Genomic DNA, 16,180 nt, shown 5'->3' with positions numbered 1-16,180 from the left:
TCTGAGTAACCTATTAGATTAAAATCTGATTCTCTGGGATATCACAATCCCAGATCAGCTGTTCCTTTAAGATACTTGAAGATTCTTTTCACAGCTGTTAAGTGAGGTTCTCTTGGATCTGCTTGAAATTTTGCACAAAGATAGGTAGCATACATGATATCAGGTCTACTAGCAGTTAGATAGAGTAGTGATCCAATCATACCTCTGTAATCAGTAATATCTACTGATTTACCAGTATCCTTGTCCAGTTTTTTTGCAGTGGCCATGGGAGTGGATGCACTTGAACAATCTTGCATTCCAAATTTCTTCAGCAAATTTCTGGTGTACTTAGTTTGACAAATAAAAGTGCCTTCTTCATTCTGCTTGACTTGAAGGCCCATAAAATAGCTAAGTTCCCCCATCATACTCATTTGATATCTTGACTGCATCAGTTTGGCAAACTTCTTGCAAAGTCTGTCATTTGTAGAACTAAAAATGATATCATCAACATAAATCTGGACCAAAAGTAAGTCCTTTCCATGGTTGAGGTAGAACAGTGTTTTGTCTATTGTTCCTCTGTTAAATCCACTTTCCAGAAGAAACTGAGCTAAAGTCTCATACCATGCTCTTGGAGCTTGCTTAAGTCCATAAAGTGCTTTATCAAGCCTGTAGACATAATCTGGATATTTGGAATCTACAAAGCCTGGAGGTTGTTCAACATATACTTCTTCCTCCAATTCTCCATTGAGAAAAGCACTTTTCACATCCATTTGAAAGACAGTAAACTTTTTGTGAGCAGCATAAGCCAAAAATATCCTTATGGCTTCCAATCTAGCAACTGGTGCAAATGTTTCATCATAATCAATTCCCTCCTGTTGAGAATATCCTTTTGCAACCAGCCTTGCCTTATTCCTTGTAATTATGCCATCAATATCAGTTTTGTTTCTGAATACCCATTTTGTACCAACAACAGATTTGTTCTTTGGTCTTGGCACTAGGGTCTAGACTTTGTTTCTTTCAAATTCATTTAACTCTTCCTGCATTGCTTGCACCCAATCAGCATCTTGAAGAGCTTCTTCCACTTTCTTTGGCTCAGTCTAAGAAAGAAAAGAATTGTAAAGACATTCACTTGAAGTAGCTGTTCTAGTCCTGACACCTACATCAGGATTTCCAATTATCAAATTAGGTGTATGTGATTTAGTCCACTTCCTTGCAGATGGAAGATTTTCTCTAGAACTGGATGCTCCCCCATGATCCATGCTGTCTTTATTAACATTTTCTGATGCTCCCCCTGAAACTATGCTCTCTGAGTTGGATTCTTCAGAATTTAGATTTTCAGAACTATCAGAACTTGGCTTATCAGAACTTGACAAATCAGAACTTGAAGAGCCAGATGTATGTTCTGATGCTTCTTGAGATGTGGTTATATCTTGAGTATGCTCCCCTGCATAGGTGCATCTTCCTTTGGTGTAGTCACCACAGTTTCAATAACATCAGAGTTTAATCCATTAGAGTTTGCAGTATCAGGATTTAGATTGTCAGGATTTTCAGTATCAGAATTTGAGTCTTCATTTTCAAATCTCAGCTGATCATGATCAATAAAATCTTCAAGTCCAGTAATCTTCTTATCATCAAAAGAGATATTGATAGATTCCATGACCACTCTTGTTCTCAAGTTATAGACTCTGAAGGCTTTTGTGGAAAGTGGATATCCAACAAAGATTCCTTCATCAGCTTTTAGATCAAATTTGGATAGCTGTTCAGGATGAGTCTTAAGAACAAAACACTTGCGTCCAAATACATGAAAATACTTCAGATTTGGCTTCTTTTTCTTCACCATCTCATATGGTGTCTTTCCTTGCTTGTTAATGAGTGTTGCATTCTGAGTAAAACAAGCAGTCTGCACAGCTTTAGCCCAGAAATAGGTTGGAAGCTTTGCTTCATCAAGCATTGTACGTGCAGCTTCAATGAGAGTTCTATTCTTTCTTTCAACAACTCCATTTTGCTGTGCAGTTCCAGGAGCAGAAAATTCCTGCTTGATTCCATGGTTTTTGCAGAACTCTTCCATCATCAAATTCTTGAACTCAGTACCATTATCACTCCTTATTAATTTCACAGAATCTTTGACCAATTTATCCAGTTGCCTGACATGATCAATCAAGATAGATGCAGTTTCACTTTTAGTGTACAAGAAATACACCCATGTGTATCTGGTGAACTCATCCACTATGACCATAGCATATTTCTTCTTTGCAATAGACATGACATTTACTGGACCAAATAGATCAATATGTAGTAGGTGATAAGGCTCAAGAATTGATGATTCAGTCTTGCTCTTGAATGAAGATTTCCTTTGTTTGGCCTTTTGACAAGAATCACAAAGGCCATCACGAGCAAATACTGACTTTGGCAGTCCTCTCACAAGATCTTTCTTGACTAACTCATTTATATTGTTAAAATTTAAATGAGAGAGTTTCTTGTGCCAATTCCAGCTTTCTTCAATTGATGCTCTACTCATCAGACAGATTGCAGAACCATCAGTACTTGTTGAAAGCTTGGCTTCATAGATGTTACCATGCCTGTATCCTTTCAGAACAACTTTGCCTATAGATTTACTTACAACTTCACAGTGTTCTTCAAAGAAATCCACATGATAACCTCTGTCACAGATTTGACTAACACTCAGCAGATTGTGTTTGAGTCCTGAGACCAGAGCTACTTCTTTAATGATGACATTCCCAAGATTGATATTACCATATCCCAATGTTTTTCCAATGTTGCCATCTCCATAAGAAACACTTGGGCCAGCCTTCTCCACAAAGTCTGATAGCAGGGCTTTATTTCCAGTCATATGTCCTGAACATCCACTGTCCAGAACTAGGATGTTTTTCCTGTTGCCCTGCAATCATAAAGACCACTAATTATTAGTTTTAAGGACCCAGACATGCTTGGATCCTTTGGCCTTATTAAGTCTGTTAACATATGTAGCGGATTTAGCATCAAAGTTTATGTTAACAATTTTCTTATCAGAATTTACACTATCAGACTTTGAATCAGAACTTACACTAGAAGGAACAATGGTAACTTTCTTTAAAGAAGGTTTTATTTGATAATAATCATAGTACAAACTATGATATTCCTTACAAGTATAAATGGAATGCCATAAACTACCACAATGAAAATAAGGATTTTGTAGCTTATATCTAAGAAACTGACTCTTAACTTCTGACTTTGAAGGTAAGGAGTTTATGTTCTTATTTTTCCTGCAAAAAGAAGCCAGATGGTTAGAACTTCCACAGTTATGACACATTTTCCTAGGAGCATTAGGAACAGGCTTATAATCATTGCTTTTATTCACACCTTCCTTTCCATTCCTATTTTTCCTAGGTGATTTTACCTTTTTTGCATTCTTAACATCTTTCAGCTTATGCTTAAGCTGCTTCTTTGTCATTAAGCCTACGTTTACTTCAGTTGTCTTTTCCTGTTTTAGTTTGTCAGAAGTTAATTCCTTTTTAACTTCTGATTTCTCATTTTCAGACTTTACAGCTACAAACTTAACAGGTTTTATCTTTGGCTTTTGTTTAAAAACTACAGGCTTAATATATACAGTTCCTTTATCATTCTTATCCTTTCCATAACCTAAGTCATCTCTCCAGTTTTCACTACTTAATAGATTCTGAGTTGTTCTGCCAGAGTTAGTCCAAGTCCTGATAATCTCTCTTTCCTTTTCTAACTCAACTTTTAGAGATTCATTCATTTTAAGTACTTCATCTCTAACATAGAAGGCATCATCTCTATCTTTCTGAGTTTGATGGAACATGACTAACTCCTTTTCTAAATAATCATTCCTCTTTTTACAAGCAAGATTTTCAGAAGTTAATCTTTCACATGTTAAAGTTTGATCTCTATAACTAATAAACATGGTTTTAAGATATTTTCTCAACTCACTAATATCATCAGTATGAAAAGCATAAGTAGTTTGAGGTACCTTTGATTCAGCAGCTTCAGAACTACTTTCAGCACTTGCTTTATCAACATTTGCCATCAAGGCATAATTCTCCTCACTTTCAGAATCTGAGGTGTCTGTCCAGCTTTTCTTCTTTGTGACGAGAGCCTTGCATTTGTCACTCTTCACTTTCTTGCAATCAGGAGATATGTGGCCTTTCTCACCACAGTTGTAGCATTTGACATTTGTATAATCTCCTCTGTCAGCCTTTCCTCCTCTGCTCTCAGATTTTCTGAAATTCTTCTTATCAGAACTTGTGCCTTTCCTGGAAAACTTCTTTCCCTTCCTGAACTTCCTGTATGCAATCTTTGTGATCCCTTTCACCATAAGAGCACACAGCTTTATCATCTCTTCATCAGCATCCGTTTCAGGCAAGCTTTCAGATTCTGAGTCATCATCACTTTCAGAACTTGATGACTCAGTATCAGACTTTATGAAGAGAGCTTTACCCTTGTCTTTCCTTGAGGTAGCTGCTTTGGGGGATTCTTCTTCAGCCTTAAGAGCAACTGTCCTTGACTTTCCTCCTTTCCTCTTGCTTCTTTGTTCCATCTTAAGTTCATGAGTCTTGAGCATTCCATAAATTTCATCAAGAGTTGTTTCATCAAGATTGTAGTTGTCTCTTATTGTTGTTGCCTTCAAATCCCAGCATTCAGGAAGAGCTAACAGGAATTTAAGGTTTGAATCTTCAAGATCATACTCCTTATCAACCAGTGACAAATCATTCAAGAGTTTGACAAATCTATCATATAAATCAGTCAATAACTCATTAGCCTTTGAGTCAAAGTGTTCATACTCTTGAGTGAGTATTGTCTTCCTGTTCTTCTTAATCGTATCAGTTCCCTGACATCTTATTTCCAAGGCATCCCATATCTCCTTTGTAGTCTTGCAGTTTATTACCCTGTTTGACATTACATTATCAATGGCACTATGCAGTAAGTGTCGTACCTTAGCATCCTTAGCAATTGATGCGATATCTTCAGCAGTGTAATCACTCTTCTCCTTTGGTACAGTCTTTGCTGCTTCACCTGCAACTGCAACAGCGAGCTTGGTTGGTTTGTGAGGCCCTTCCTTGATTCTATCAAGATATTCTGGATCTGTCGCTTCCAGGAATATGGTCATCCTCACCTTCCATATGGGATATTCAGATGGTCTCAATATGGGAACTCTGATAGTCTCATACCGGCTTTGAATTTGTGTCTTTGGAGGTTCTTCAATTTTGGTGGGCTAGTTGGAGTTTCTGTTTCAGACATGATTGTGTTTAGATCTTAAACTATTTGTGCGTTAACAGATAGGCTTTGATACCACTTGTTAGGTCATACACACACTGTAGAGGGGGTGAATACAGTGTATAGTACAATCAAATCAAACTTTAATAACTCAAGTAACAGAAAACAAACTTTATTGAAACAATAAACTCTGTTACAGTATGGAACTGTTCTCTCTCAGTGATGAACAAATATCACGAGAGCTACTAGGGTTACAATGAATAATCTTCTCGATTGTGATAACACTTATAGTGTAAACCCTATGTCTGTGTTTATATACTACACAGTTACAAGATAATCGCTAATTGATATGGAATATAATTCTGCTTCCTAAAATATATCAATCAGATATCTTTTCTTCCAAGTATTCTATTCTTCATAAAATTCCTTCTTCAAGCATATCTCTTCTTATGTTTGTCTCGATCTTCTTTCCTTTAACCAGCTGCCTTCCTTATCTGAACGTCCTTCAGTACTTAAGTTCTGATATCCATCTTGTGATAATTATCTCCTGATAATATAAGTACTGATATCCTTAAGTCCTGACTTCCAGTAAGTACTGATTTATCCTGTTTAAGTAAGATCTGAAAACTAGACATAAATCACATTAGCCATGACATTATCAAATATATCTAACATAGTGAATAGCGAAAACCCGATTCTTTCTTAAGGAGTCAACATACAAGCTCAACCACCACCACAAATAACCGCCCTCCGCCCTCTAAACACCACCCTTGATCTTTATTTCGGCTAATAACCTCCAAAACACTGTTATACAAAATTCTCCCTATAACATTTGGCGCTAGAAGGAGAGGAATTTCATCTTAGGGAGAAAAGATGACCAAAAAAAGCAAATTAGTGGTGACACCAGGAAGCGAGGGCAAGAAGAAGGACCAAAACGGAGTCGAGCACACGCCCCTGGAGAATCAGGCACCATATCCACCAACCGCAATCATGGACGGGCAGGCGGTCATGATGTATCTCGAGGGGCTAGCCGACCAGATGAACGAGATTAACACCCGAATGTCTAGGGTAGAGAAAAGCTCAGTCCGGAACGCCAAGCGTAAGGCACGTCGCCTCAAGGTCTCCCAGTATAGCAAGAAGGGCAAGGGTCCTCAAAAAAGGCTGATCCACGAGTTTGATGACTTGGCAACGGAGACCAAGTAGAAGATAGAGGTATCACTAGAAGGGAAAGAGATATTCAAGATCAGGTCGAGCGGGGTAGCCATATCTCTAAGAGATCGGGGTTGAAGCCAGCTTCATTCGAGGCGAGGTCGACTAGTGTGCTAGACCGCGTGGGCAAGAAGCTAAGTGAGCATGACCTCAGGCTCAAGTTAGAGAATTGCAAAAAAGAGAGAAAAGAGAAGGTACCCGAAGATTAGAGAAACCCAAAAAGAAAGCATGCAGCGACTCCTCCAGAAAGACGTCAGCGCACCCCACCCAGAAGGGAGGATCAAAGTAGATGCAGAGACAATCATGAAGAGGAGTCGCATATGCGGTCTGGAAGGGGGGACACCATGAACGACCTCAGGGCTCTCACCACTCGAGTAATGCAAATGGTGACAGGGAGAGAAAAGTCATTAGAGTGGGAGACTAAGAAGGATCCTAGACCAGATGGAGTGGGAGGAGAGGGGACCCCCGACCTCAATGACCCCTTCTCCGTTCACGACCGCTATTCGATCATCTCCCTTACCTCGAATATTCAAGCACAACCCCGATCTTCTATTTAATGGCGAAGCCGACCCGTCAGAATATCTTATACAGTTTAACACTGAGATGGAGGTATATCAGGTGCCAGAGCCAACCCGCTACAGACTCTTCACAGCATCACTCCGAGGGAGTGCCCAATAATGTTTCTCCAAGTTGGGACCGACTACCATAAGAACATGGCGGAAATTGGAGGACCTGTTCATCAGGCAATTTCAGTCCACCCTCCACTACTCACCTCCTATGGCCATGCTAGCCTATATCAAACAAAGGGAAGGGGAGCCTCTGGCAGAGTACTTTCTCCGGTTCAATATCGAAGTTCCTAAAGTGAGAGGCGCCAGCGAGGAGACCATCAAGAACTTTTTGATTGTAGGGTTAAAAGAAGGGTCGAAATTTTGGAAAAGCATCCAGGCTAGTGAGCCAAGGACCTTGGTAGAATTCTATGAGCAAGATGAACCCTTTAAGAGGGTGGAGAAGTCAACGAGGGAGCTGAAAATCAGCGAGAACTATCGAGACAAGAGAGACCGGTCCTCAAGTCATGATGAAAGGAGGAAGACATATCAGGATAGTTCAAGCCCAAAGAAGTCTGCCCAGGGAAAAGAGACGACCAAGGATTCGGAAAGACCTTATACGAGCAAATGGCTGATGCACACCCCTCTTGTGGCCTCCATTGACCATATATATGCTATCTACACCGGAAAGGGGGTATTTAGGAAGGCAACCCCCTCACGGACTACAACAGGAGGGATACTTAAAAGTATTGTGCATATCATGAGGCCATGGGGCATGAAACGGCTGATTACAAACAGCTCAAAGATGAAAATGAGAAGCTGATCCATCAAGGAAGCTTACTGAGTGGGTTGTAAAGGAGGTTCGAAAGTACAGAACAGACTATCATACAGTCCCCCCTCTACCCTCAGAAGAGAAAGAGAGAGTACCTCGAGCCAATATCATACATATAATTCTAGGAGGGTCTCATATTGGCGGAGACAATCGGAAAGCGATGGACAGGTATGCCCAGGAAGCGAAAGACAAGCCTCTCACCAACGTCAACCATCTGAGCCAAAGGCCCCCGGAGCTCTTTGAAAGGGAGGCTGATGACATTGTGTTTAGGGAGAACAATGCCAAATGGGTGCATTACCCTCATACTGATGCCCTGGTAACAAAAATGAAGATTGGGATGGTGAATGTTCACCGAGCATTGGTGAATATCGGGACCTCGACTGATGTTTTGACCTACGATGCCTACAAGAAGCTAGGTTTGCTTGATAGAGAATTAACCTCGACGGGTGGGCACTTGTACGAGTTCACGGGAAACTCAATCGGTGTGAAAGGGATGATCCGGCTTCCAGTGACCTTGGGAGAAGAACCTTGTGTGGACACCCAGATCGTCATGTTTATAGTTGTAGATTAGCCTTGTGCCTACAATATTATAGTGGGAAGGCCCCTTATGAGGGCAATAAGGATGGTGACCTCGATCCATCACATGAGAGTAAAATTCCCGACTCCCACGGGGGTAGGCTTCTTGAAGAGCTGTCAATACGAATCAAGAGTCTGCTACAATTAGGCATTCAGGGCAGCAGATCTAGGGAACACCTCGAAAGAGATGACCAATCCAGGTGAAAGTGATGTCGTCATGGAAGAGGCAGAAAGCAGTAAAATAGTACATCTTGAGGGACACGAAACTTGCAATATGACCTCAATCGAGGAAGTGTCAGAGGACTATTTCAAGCATATGGGGATTCAGGTGGAACTGCGCCCAGGGGCCCTGCTAATAGAGGCATCTCAGCCCATTATGTTGGTACAAGAGGGGATAGTAGAAGAGGCGAGTCATGAAGAAGAGAGCCTGGAACAAGTCGCTACAAGACTCAATAAAGGGAAGTGGGCACGTGAAGAAACAATAATAACCATATATCTGCCCAACGGAATCACTCGCACGGTCACCATGACCTCTGAACCCTTGGTAAATCTGGTTCGAGCTCATCAACCCGAGATCAAGGACACAGAAAGGTTTGACAATCACAGAAGTGGGAGAAAGTAGTGAGGCTCAAGCAGACTTGGACCCGAGAATGCCCTCAATGATCGATAAGGTTGGGGCCGCAGAAGACACAATCCCAATCTTGGTAGACCCGAATGACCTTCCAAGGTACTCAGAATAGACTTTGAATTAAGCACCGAACTGAGAGAAGACCTGGCCCAATTCTTGAGGAGAAATTTGGATGTCTTTGCATGGTCACACTCTGATATAGTGGGGATTGACCCAAATGTCATGTGCCACCGGCTCAACTTAGATCCAAAAAAGAAGGGGGTCAGACAAAAGAGGCGACCAATTAGTGGAGAGAGGGCATAGGCCCTCACAGAAGAAGTGGATAGAATGATGGAGGCAGAGCTTGTAAGGGAAGCCTTCTACCCTATGTGGTTGGCCAACCCAATGCCTGTCAAGAAACCAAATGATAAATGGAGGACATGTGTGGAATTCTTTGACTTCAACAAAGCCTTCCCGAAGGACAACTTTCCTCTACCCTGGATCGACCACTTGGTTGATTCCACAGCTGGACACACATTACTTAGATTTATGGATTCTTACTCGGGAACTAACCAAATCCTAATGTACGGGTCATATCAGGAACATACCTCTTTTATTACTGATTGAGGCCTCTATTGTTACATCAGGATGCCCTTCGGGCTCCTTAACACTGAGGCAACCTACCAGAGATTGGTAAACAAGATATTTAAGCACCAATTGGGAAAGACTATGGAGGCGTATATGAATGATATGCTTGTGAAGTCAAAGGAAGCAAATGATCACATCCACCACCTATCAGACATGTTCCAGATCCTGAAGAAGTACAGGATGAAGCTCAACCCCCTAGAAATGTGTGTTCAGGGTCGATTCTGTGAAGTTTCTGGGATTTATTGTCAACCATAGGGGCATTATGCCCAACCCCACCAAGATATAAGCTCTATTAGAGATGAGATCCCCACGTCGGGTGAAGGACGTCCAACGCTTAACGGGGTGAGTGGTTGCCCTAATCGCTTTATCTCAAATTCCTCAGACAAATGCCAAGAGTTCTTCAAAGCAATTAAAGGAGTGGGAAAGTATTTTGAGTGGACATGAAAATGTGAGAAAGCTTTTTAGAACATAAAAAAGCACCTCTACAGTCCCCCGATGTTGTCCAACCCAAAGGCAGGTGAGACTATGGTCATATACTTGACCATCTGTAACTTTGCAGTAAGGGTTGTATTGGTCCGAGAGGAAGATGGTATCCAGCTCTTGGTACACTATGTGAGTAAGAGGCTAGCTAATGTAGAGACTCGGTATACAAGTCTCGAGAAATTAGCATATGCTCTGATCCTGGCCTCCCAAAAGCTCAGGCCCTATTTTCAGATGCACAGGATAAAAGTACGAACCTCCTATCCCCTCAGGAAGGTAATGGACAAGCCGGAGGAATCTGGTCAAATATTGAAGTGGACGGTTGAGCTCAGCCAGTTCGAGGTGGATTATAAGCCAATGACCGCAATCAAAGGCCAAGCCCTGGCCGATTTTATCCTATAATTTTCTCGACATCAGGAAGTGGAGTAGGGAACCCTTGTTGTTATACCTAGTAAAGAGGATGTCGGGTTGGAAAGCCAAAATAGTTCCCCATGGTGGAGCCTATTTATGGATGGAGCCTCTAATGGAGATGGGGCAGTAGCTGGAATTGAGCTGATCATCCCGGAGGCCCACAAGATCAGACGTGCGACCCATCTGGCCTTCCTTGCAACCAAAAATGATGTTGAGTATGAAATCCTAATTAACGGTCTCAAGCTAGGAGAACTTGAATGTGTTCAGCGACTCCATGATTGTGGTCTATCAGGTAAATGGGGGGTACCAAGCTTAGGGGCCAAAAACAGAGCTTTACCTGAAGTGTGCACAGAGGATAATTGCAAGGTTCAATGAGGTGAGGCTAGAAATGATTCCGCGCGGGCAGAATGAAGGCGTGGACGAGCTGGCTAAGCTTGGCTCATGCCATGAGGCCACTTTGTTAGGGGTCATGCCCCTTGATATACAAAGGCAGCCTAATGTGCTCGAATATGAGGTGGAAAACATTGGTAGCGACTTCGGCCCCACATGCATGACACCTATCTTAGCTTACATAAAGGAAGGATCACTTCCAGATAAAAATAATGAAGCAAGAAGAATAAAGTACAAGGAAGCCAACTATGTGATATATGACGGGATCCTATACAGAAGAGGGTTTAATGTGCCCCTCCTTAAGTGCATAGACGGAGATGAATTCCACTATATCCTAAGGGAGGTGCATGAGGGCATTTGTGGCAATCACTCGGAGGGTAGTTCCCTAGCTCAGAAAGTCCTTCGTTAGGGTTACTATTGGCCAACACTGAAAAAAGATGCCTTTGAATTTTCTCGAGCTTGTGATAAGTGCCAGCGGTATGCCAATTATTATAAAAGCCCCATGTCTCCTCTCACATCCCTCATTAGCCCTTGGTCCTTTGCTATGTAGGGAATCAATCTGATTGGAGAACTCCCAAAGGCAAGGGGGTGTCAAATATACAGTTGCTACGGTGGATTACTTCACTAAATGGGCAGAGGCCGAGCCTTTGGCCACCATCACCGCAAATAAGCTCAATGAATTTATATACAAAACCATTGTATGCCGCTATGACATCCCTTACAAGTTGGTATCTGATAACGGGAAGCAGTTCGATAGCAAGGAGATGCGAGAGTTCAGTGAGCAGCTGGGAATTCAAAAGAGTTTTAGTGTAGTTTGTCATCCCCAAAGCAATGGAAAGACGGAGGCTATTAATAAAATTATTAAGCACATCTTGAACGAAAAGCTTGAGGAAAAGAAAGGAACATTTCCAGAGGAGCTCACACAGGTCCTGTGATCTTACAACACGACCCCTAGGACTACAACTAGGGAGACCCCTTTCTATTTGGTATATGGGTCTGAGGCCATGGTGCCGGTTGAAGTAGGGGCATGATCTTTTTGAAGGGATAATTATGACTCAGAGACGAATGAGGTCAACCATCGACTCTACTTGGACATGATTAAAGAGACTCAAGAGGATGCTCAGATCATGATAACAATAGATCAACCGAGGACAACAAGGTACTACAACAACAAGGTTTGAGCCTGGACTTTTAAGGCGGAAGATCTGGTTTTGCGCCTGGTCATGCCAAACACCAAGGTTGTAAGCCTCGGAGTCTTTGAAGCAAATTGGGAAGGCCCCTACAAGATAAAATCAGTGCTTTGGGAGGGAACCTATCACCTCAATGATATTCAGGACAAATTGATCCCGAGAGCCTGAAATGCGGAGCATCTCCGCAAGTATTATCAGTAACATTATTCTTTTCAGACTTAGTATTATCTTAAAATATTCCTAAGTCTCGTGGGGTAGTGCCATATAGGTTCCTCCCTAAGACCACAAGCATGTAATCTTTTCACTTTCCATTATTTATGAATGAATGATTGATATTTATTTGTTGCCTTGATATTTTGACATCTATTAATAGATTAAAATACCAGCAAAAGAGCTTATCCTTAGGAGCCCATGCGAGGGCAAAACAGTTGCTTCATTAACATGTTAAAATCATAAGTCAAGCCGGGCATCAGCTTGCTTTACAACAAGGTCTATAAACCAAGATGGGCCTGGGCCCGCTAGGAAATAGTGGGCACAAAACGGACTGTTAAAGATGAGGATAAAACTATGAAAGTAGAAAGAGGTACCCTAAGATTACCTAGAAGCATGCCATGTGAGTTTAGAGCTGACTTAAAGTTTAAGGATAGTTGTAATTCGAGCCTGTATCCTTGGCTCGCGTCCCCTTTGTTAAACTTGTGGTCCCAGCCCGCATCTAGGGAAATAAACCTGCCATACACGGCCATATAACAATAATAGGCCAGTAGGGATGTGAGTTTGTTTTCCTTAGTTTTAACATGAGTATATTCTACTTATTTTAAATTTAAAAAGGCAACACGAGCTCAAGGATGCGAGCCGATGAGCTCGGCCCTCTATCAAATAAACGAATTCACCATGCGCGTCCAGTGTTGCGATAACTCTAGACCAGTAGTGGTAAAAGTTCATCATATTAAAAGGAGATTTCTAACAAAGGAAGAAGGATGTGAGCAAATCTGACTTGAACTATATAGCTCGCATTATGAGAAAAAAGAATACAATAACGAGATGTGAGCCCATGGGCCCAGCTCGCTAACGCAAGTATACATGCAACAAATATGAGTGATCAGCGACGTGAGCCTATTTTACTTAAAATTATCATTAATTTTACTTTTTTTACATGAAAAGTAAATGCAGGCACATACAGTATAAAACAAGAGACATGAAGATGATGCGAGCTGGTAGGCTCGACTCGCTGTTAAGGTAACACCCGCCATACGCGGTCAAGGCTATGATAACCCTAGGTCAGTAGGGGAACATTAAACTTACACAAAATTAAGAAAATTAACAAGGGAAATCAGCTAGCACGGAAAAAGTAAGTATGAGCATAGAATACTTGGAAACTTTTACAGCAACCGTAGTTCAGAGTAGAGGCTTGAGGGCAAGATACTATAAATACATACGCGAGGAGGGTTGCGATAACTCTAGACCAGTAGTGGTAAAAGTTCATCATATTAAAAGAAGATTTCTAATAAAGGAAGAAGGATGCGAGCAAATCTGACTTGAACTATATAGCTCGCATTATGAGAAGAAAGAATACAATAACGATATGTGAGCCCATGGGCCCAGTTCGCTAACGCAAGTATACATGCAACAAATATGAGTGAGCAGCGATGTGAGCCTATTTTACTTAAAATTATCATTAATTTTACTTGTTTTACATGAAAAGTAAATGCGGGCACATACAGTATAAAATAAGAGACAGGAAGATGATGCGAGCTGGTGGGCTCGGCTCGCTGTTAAGGTGTAACACCCGCCATACGCGGCCAAGGCTATGATAACCCTAGGTCAGTAAGGGCATATCAAACTTACATAAAATTAAGAAAATTAACAAGGGAAATCAGCTAGCACAGAAAAAGTAAGTGTGAGCATAGAATACTTGGAAACTTTTACAACAACCGTAGTTCAGAGTTGAGACTTGAGGGCAAGATACTATAAATGGGGTGCCCGTTATCCCATCAAAAAGTTTATCAAATTAAATTAAACTAAGACTTGTTGGCCTCCGCCTCCTTCTGGGCCTGCTCAGCTGCTACACGAGCCTCCTCTACAATCTGAGCATCCCTCTCCATCTCCAAACTTTAGCTTTTCAGCATGCCTAGCTGTACCTGTGCCTAGAGCACCCCAATCGAAGTCAGGAACCTTGCTAATGAAAATCTTCATGAAGTTTCTAGCCCCCAGGTTCCTGGAATCCGCGAGGGCGGCCTCCAGGCTCGCAGTCAGGGCAGAAAGTGACCCCTCCAGCTCCACCACCTTCTCCTCAAGGGCCTCTTTCTCCTTCTTCCACTCATCCGCGGCCAGGTCATGGTCCTCCTTCTGGTCCCTTAGTGCCTTTTCGTGAGCAGAAGACAGGTCAAGCATCTTTTGGTTATAATTTTTACAAGCTTAACCTTCTCCTACCCGTGCTCATTGACCTTGCCCTGAAGGGACTTCACCTTGGCATCCAGCTTTAAGTTGGCAAAAGTACACTGCGGCAGCGGCCTTGGTCAATGCATCATTATTGGCCTCGAGAGAAGTTGAGGTCCAATTTTTCACATCCTGGTCGCTGATACTATCCTGAGCGAGCCGGCCAAATATTGTCGCAACTGCACTGGCAGAGGAAGAAGTGGGGAAAGGGGCATCAGATGGAGTAGCTCTTTTCGGGTCAGGCTCGCCAGTTTTCCTATCCTTAGGGCCACGATGCCTTTTCAGCCGAGAAGAGGTCCATCCACTTTTGAGGTGCTCTGTGAGGGTAGTCATGCGAGCTGGGGGGCCACTTGAGAGCGAGCCGCTGTGGCCGTAAAAATGTGCTGAACTGAGCCCGAGGCCGCAGTCTGCTCAGCCTCTTCCATGAAGGAAATGGGCGAGATGGCCATTTTTGAAAATGAACAATATATAATATATTAGTTATAGCAAGATGCGAGCAGATAAGAGATGCAGGAAGTAAAAAGTGCAATATGAAGTGGGACATGTGCATAAAATATAAAGCGCGAGCACACGGGCTCGCAGGTACGGGCTCGCAGGTGCGAGCCCGATATTCTTACCTTTTCTGGTTCTCTTTTTTGGATTCTTCTTCTTGGGGGTAAGTCTTACCCCTTCCTTCAAGAACCCACATGCGACCAGGTTTGAGGTCGTTATGAGTTTACGGATATCTCTGCCCGCGAGAGGAAGTTCAAGAAGGATGTCCGCATTTATCTTCTCTTGCCCTTGGAGGACAGTTCGAGGCGGGGTGGCTGGTGATAAAGAATTAGGTTAGCAAAATGGAATATTATAAAGAAATAAAGGGAAGTGGGGCCAGAGGAAACTCACATGGATTATATTAAAAGTGAGTTTGGACTCGAGTTACTTCATGAATATAGAATTATTGGCTCTTCCACTTCCCTGAGTTACTCGGCCCATTGTGGATAAGGTTCTTCTTGTTGTAGCATGACCAGACAGAGAGATAGAAATACCCAAAGTCGTTTGGCGAGTGCTTTAGGTTGAGAAGGTAACCTAGTTGCCTTGTGGTTAGAAGGGGTAGCCACACTTGTGGTACATGATGTACAGAGGAATGGCGACCCGGTATCCATCCGGGTTGATTTGTAATGGTGTGAGCTGGTAGTACTCACACACATCTCTAATAAAAGGGTGGAGAGGTGAAGAGATCCCTAACCTGAGAAGAAAGGTGGAAAGGACCATGCGGGGCACCTTTCCTCCATTCTTGGGTAGTTAAACCTATAACATCGCATGTGCGGCCTGGTCAGGATAACATGACCCTCGAGTTAGAACTGCTCGATACACTCAGCCAGGTGCTTCTGAGTGAGAGAAGAGGCGAGGTCATGACAGGCAAGAGCTTTTGTCTCCTCTTGGGCTGAGGTCGAGCTCTCCTCCCCGTCCAGAATGATTTATTTTCTAAAAATGATCTCGCCCTCTAGCTCGGGCTGAGAGGGAGGCACATACGGGTCAGGAGAAACCACAGGAATATAGTTGTAGTTGCAGATGTTGAGTTGTCTTGTCACATATGCCACCTCCTCGCTCTTAGGGGAATTATAAGACCAATGCGATTCGTCTTCTTCACCCTCGAGCCCTAGGA

At 42.5% G+C, this 16,180-nt stretch overlaps 2 protein-coding genes across 2 annotated transcripts; both read left to right on the top strand.

Moving 5' to 3' along the window:
- Positions 1-10,153: 10,153 nt before the first annotated feature.
- On the top strand, positions 10,154-10,510 carry LOC141700137 (uncharacterized). Its single transcript, XM_074503948.1, has one exon. The coding sequence runs from the start codon at positions 10,154-10,156 to the stop codon at positions 10,508-10,510; it is 357 nt and encodes a 118-aa protein (XP_074360049.1).
- Positions 10,511-10,907: 397 nt separating this feature from the next.
- On the top strand, positions 10,908-11,844 carry LOC141700135 (uncharacterized). Its single transcript, XM_074503937.1, has 2 exons — positions 10,908-11,286; positions 11,546-11,844. Exons 1-2 carry the CDS (start codon positions 10,908-10,910, stop codon positions 11,842-11,844), a joined length of 678 nt encoding a protein of 225 aa, XP_074360038.1.
- The last annotated feature ends 4,336 nt before the right edge of the window (positions 11,845-16,180 follow it).

Source organism: Apium graveolens, chromosome 2 (assembly GCF_009905375.1).
Source record: "Apium graveolens cultivar Ventura chromosome 2, ASM990537v1, whole genome shotgun sequence".
Classification (NCBI taxonomy): domain Eukaryota; kingdom Viridiplantae; phylum Streptophyta; class Magnoliopsida; order Apiales; family Apiaceae; genus Apium; species Apium graveolens.
This window is presented reverse-complemented; position numbering and strand designations above follow the sequence as displayed.

Coding starts and splice junctions, on each gene's coding strand:
- LOC141700137 (XM_074503948.1), top strand. CDS start 10,154: ATGGTCATATACTTGACCATCTGTAACTTTGCAGTAAGGGTTGTATTG.
- LOC141700135 (XM_074503937.1), top strand. CDS start 10,908: ATGATTCCGCGCGGGCAGAATGAAGGCGTGGACGAGCTGGCTAAGCTT. Junction 11,287..11,545: donor TTGTGGCAATCACTCGGAGG/GTAGTTCCCTAG, acceptor CTAAATGGGCAG/AGGCCGAGCCTTTGGCCACC.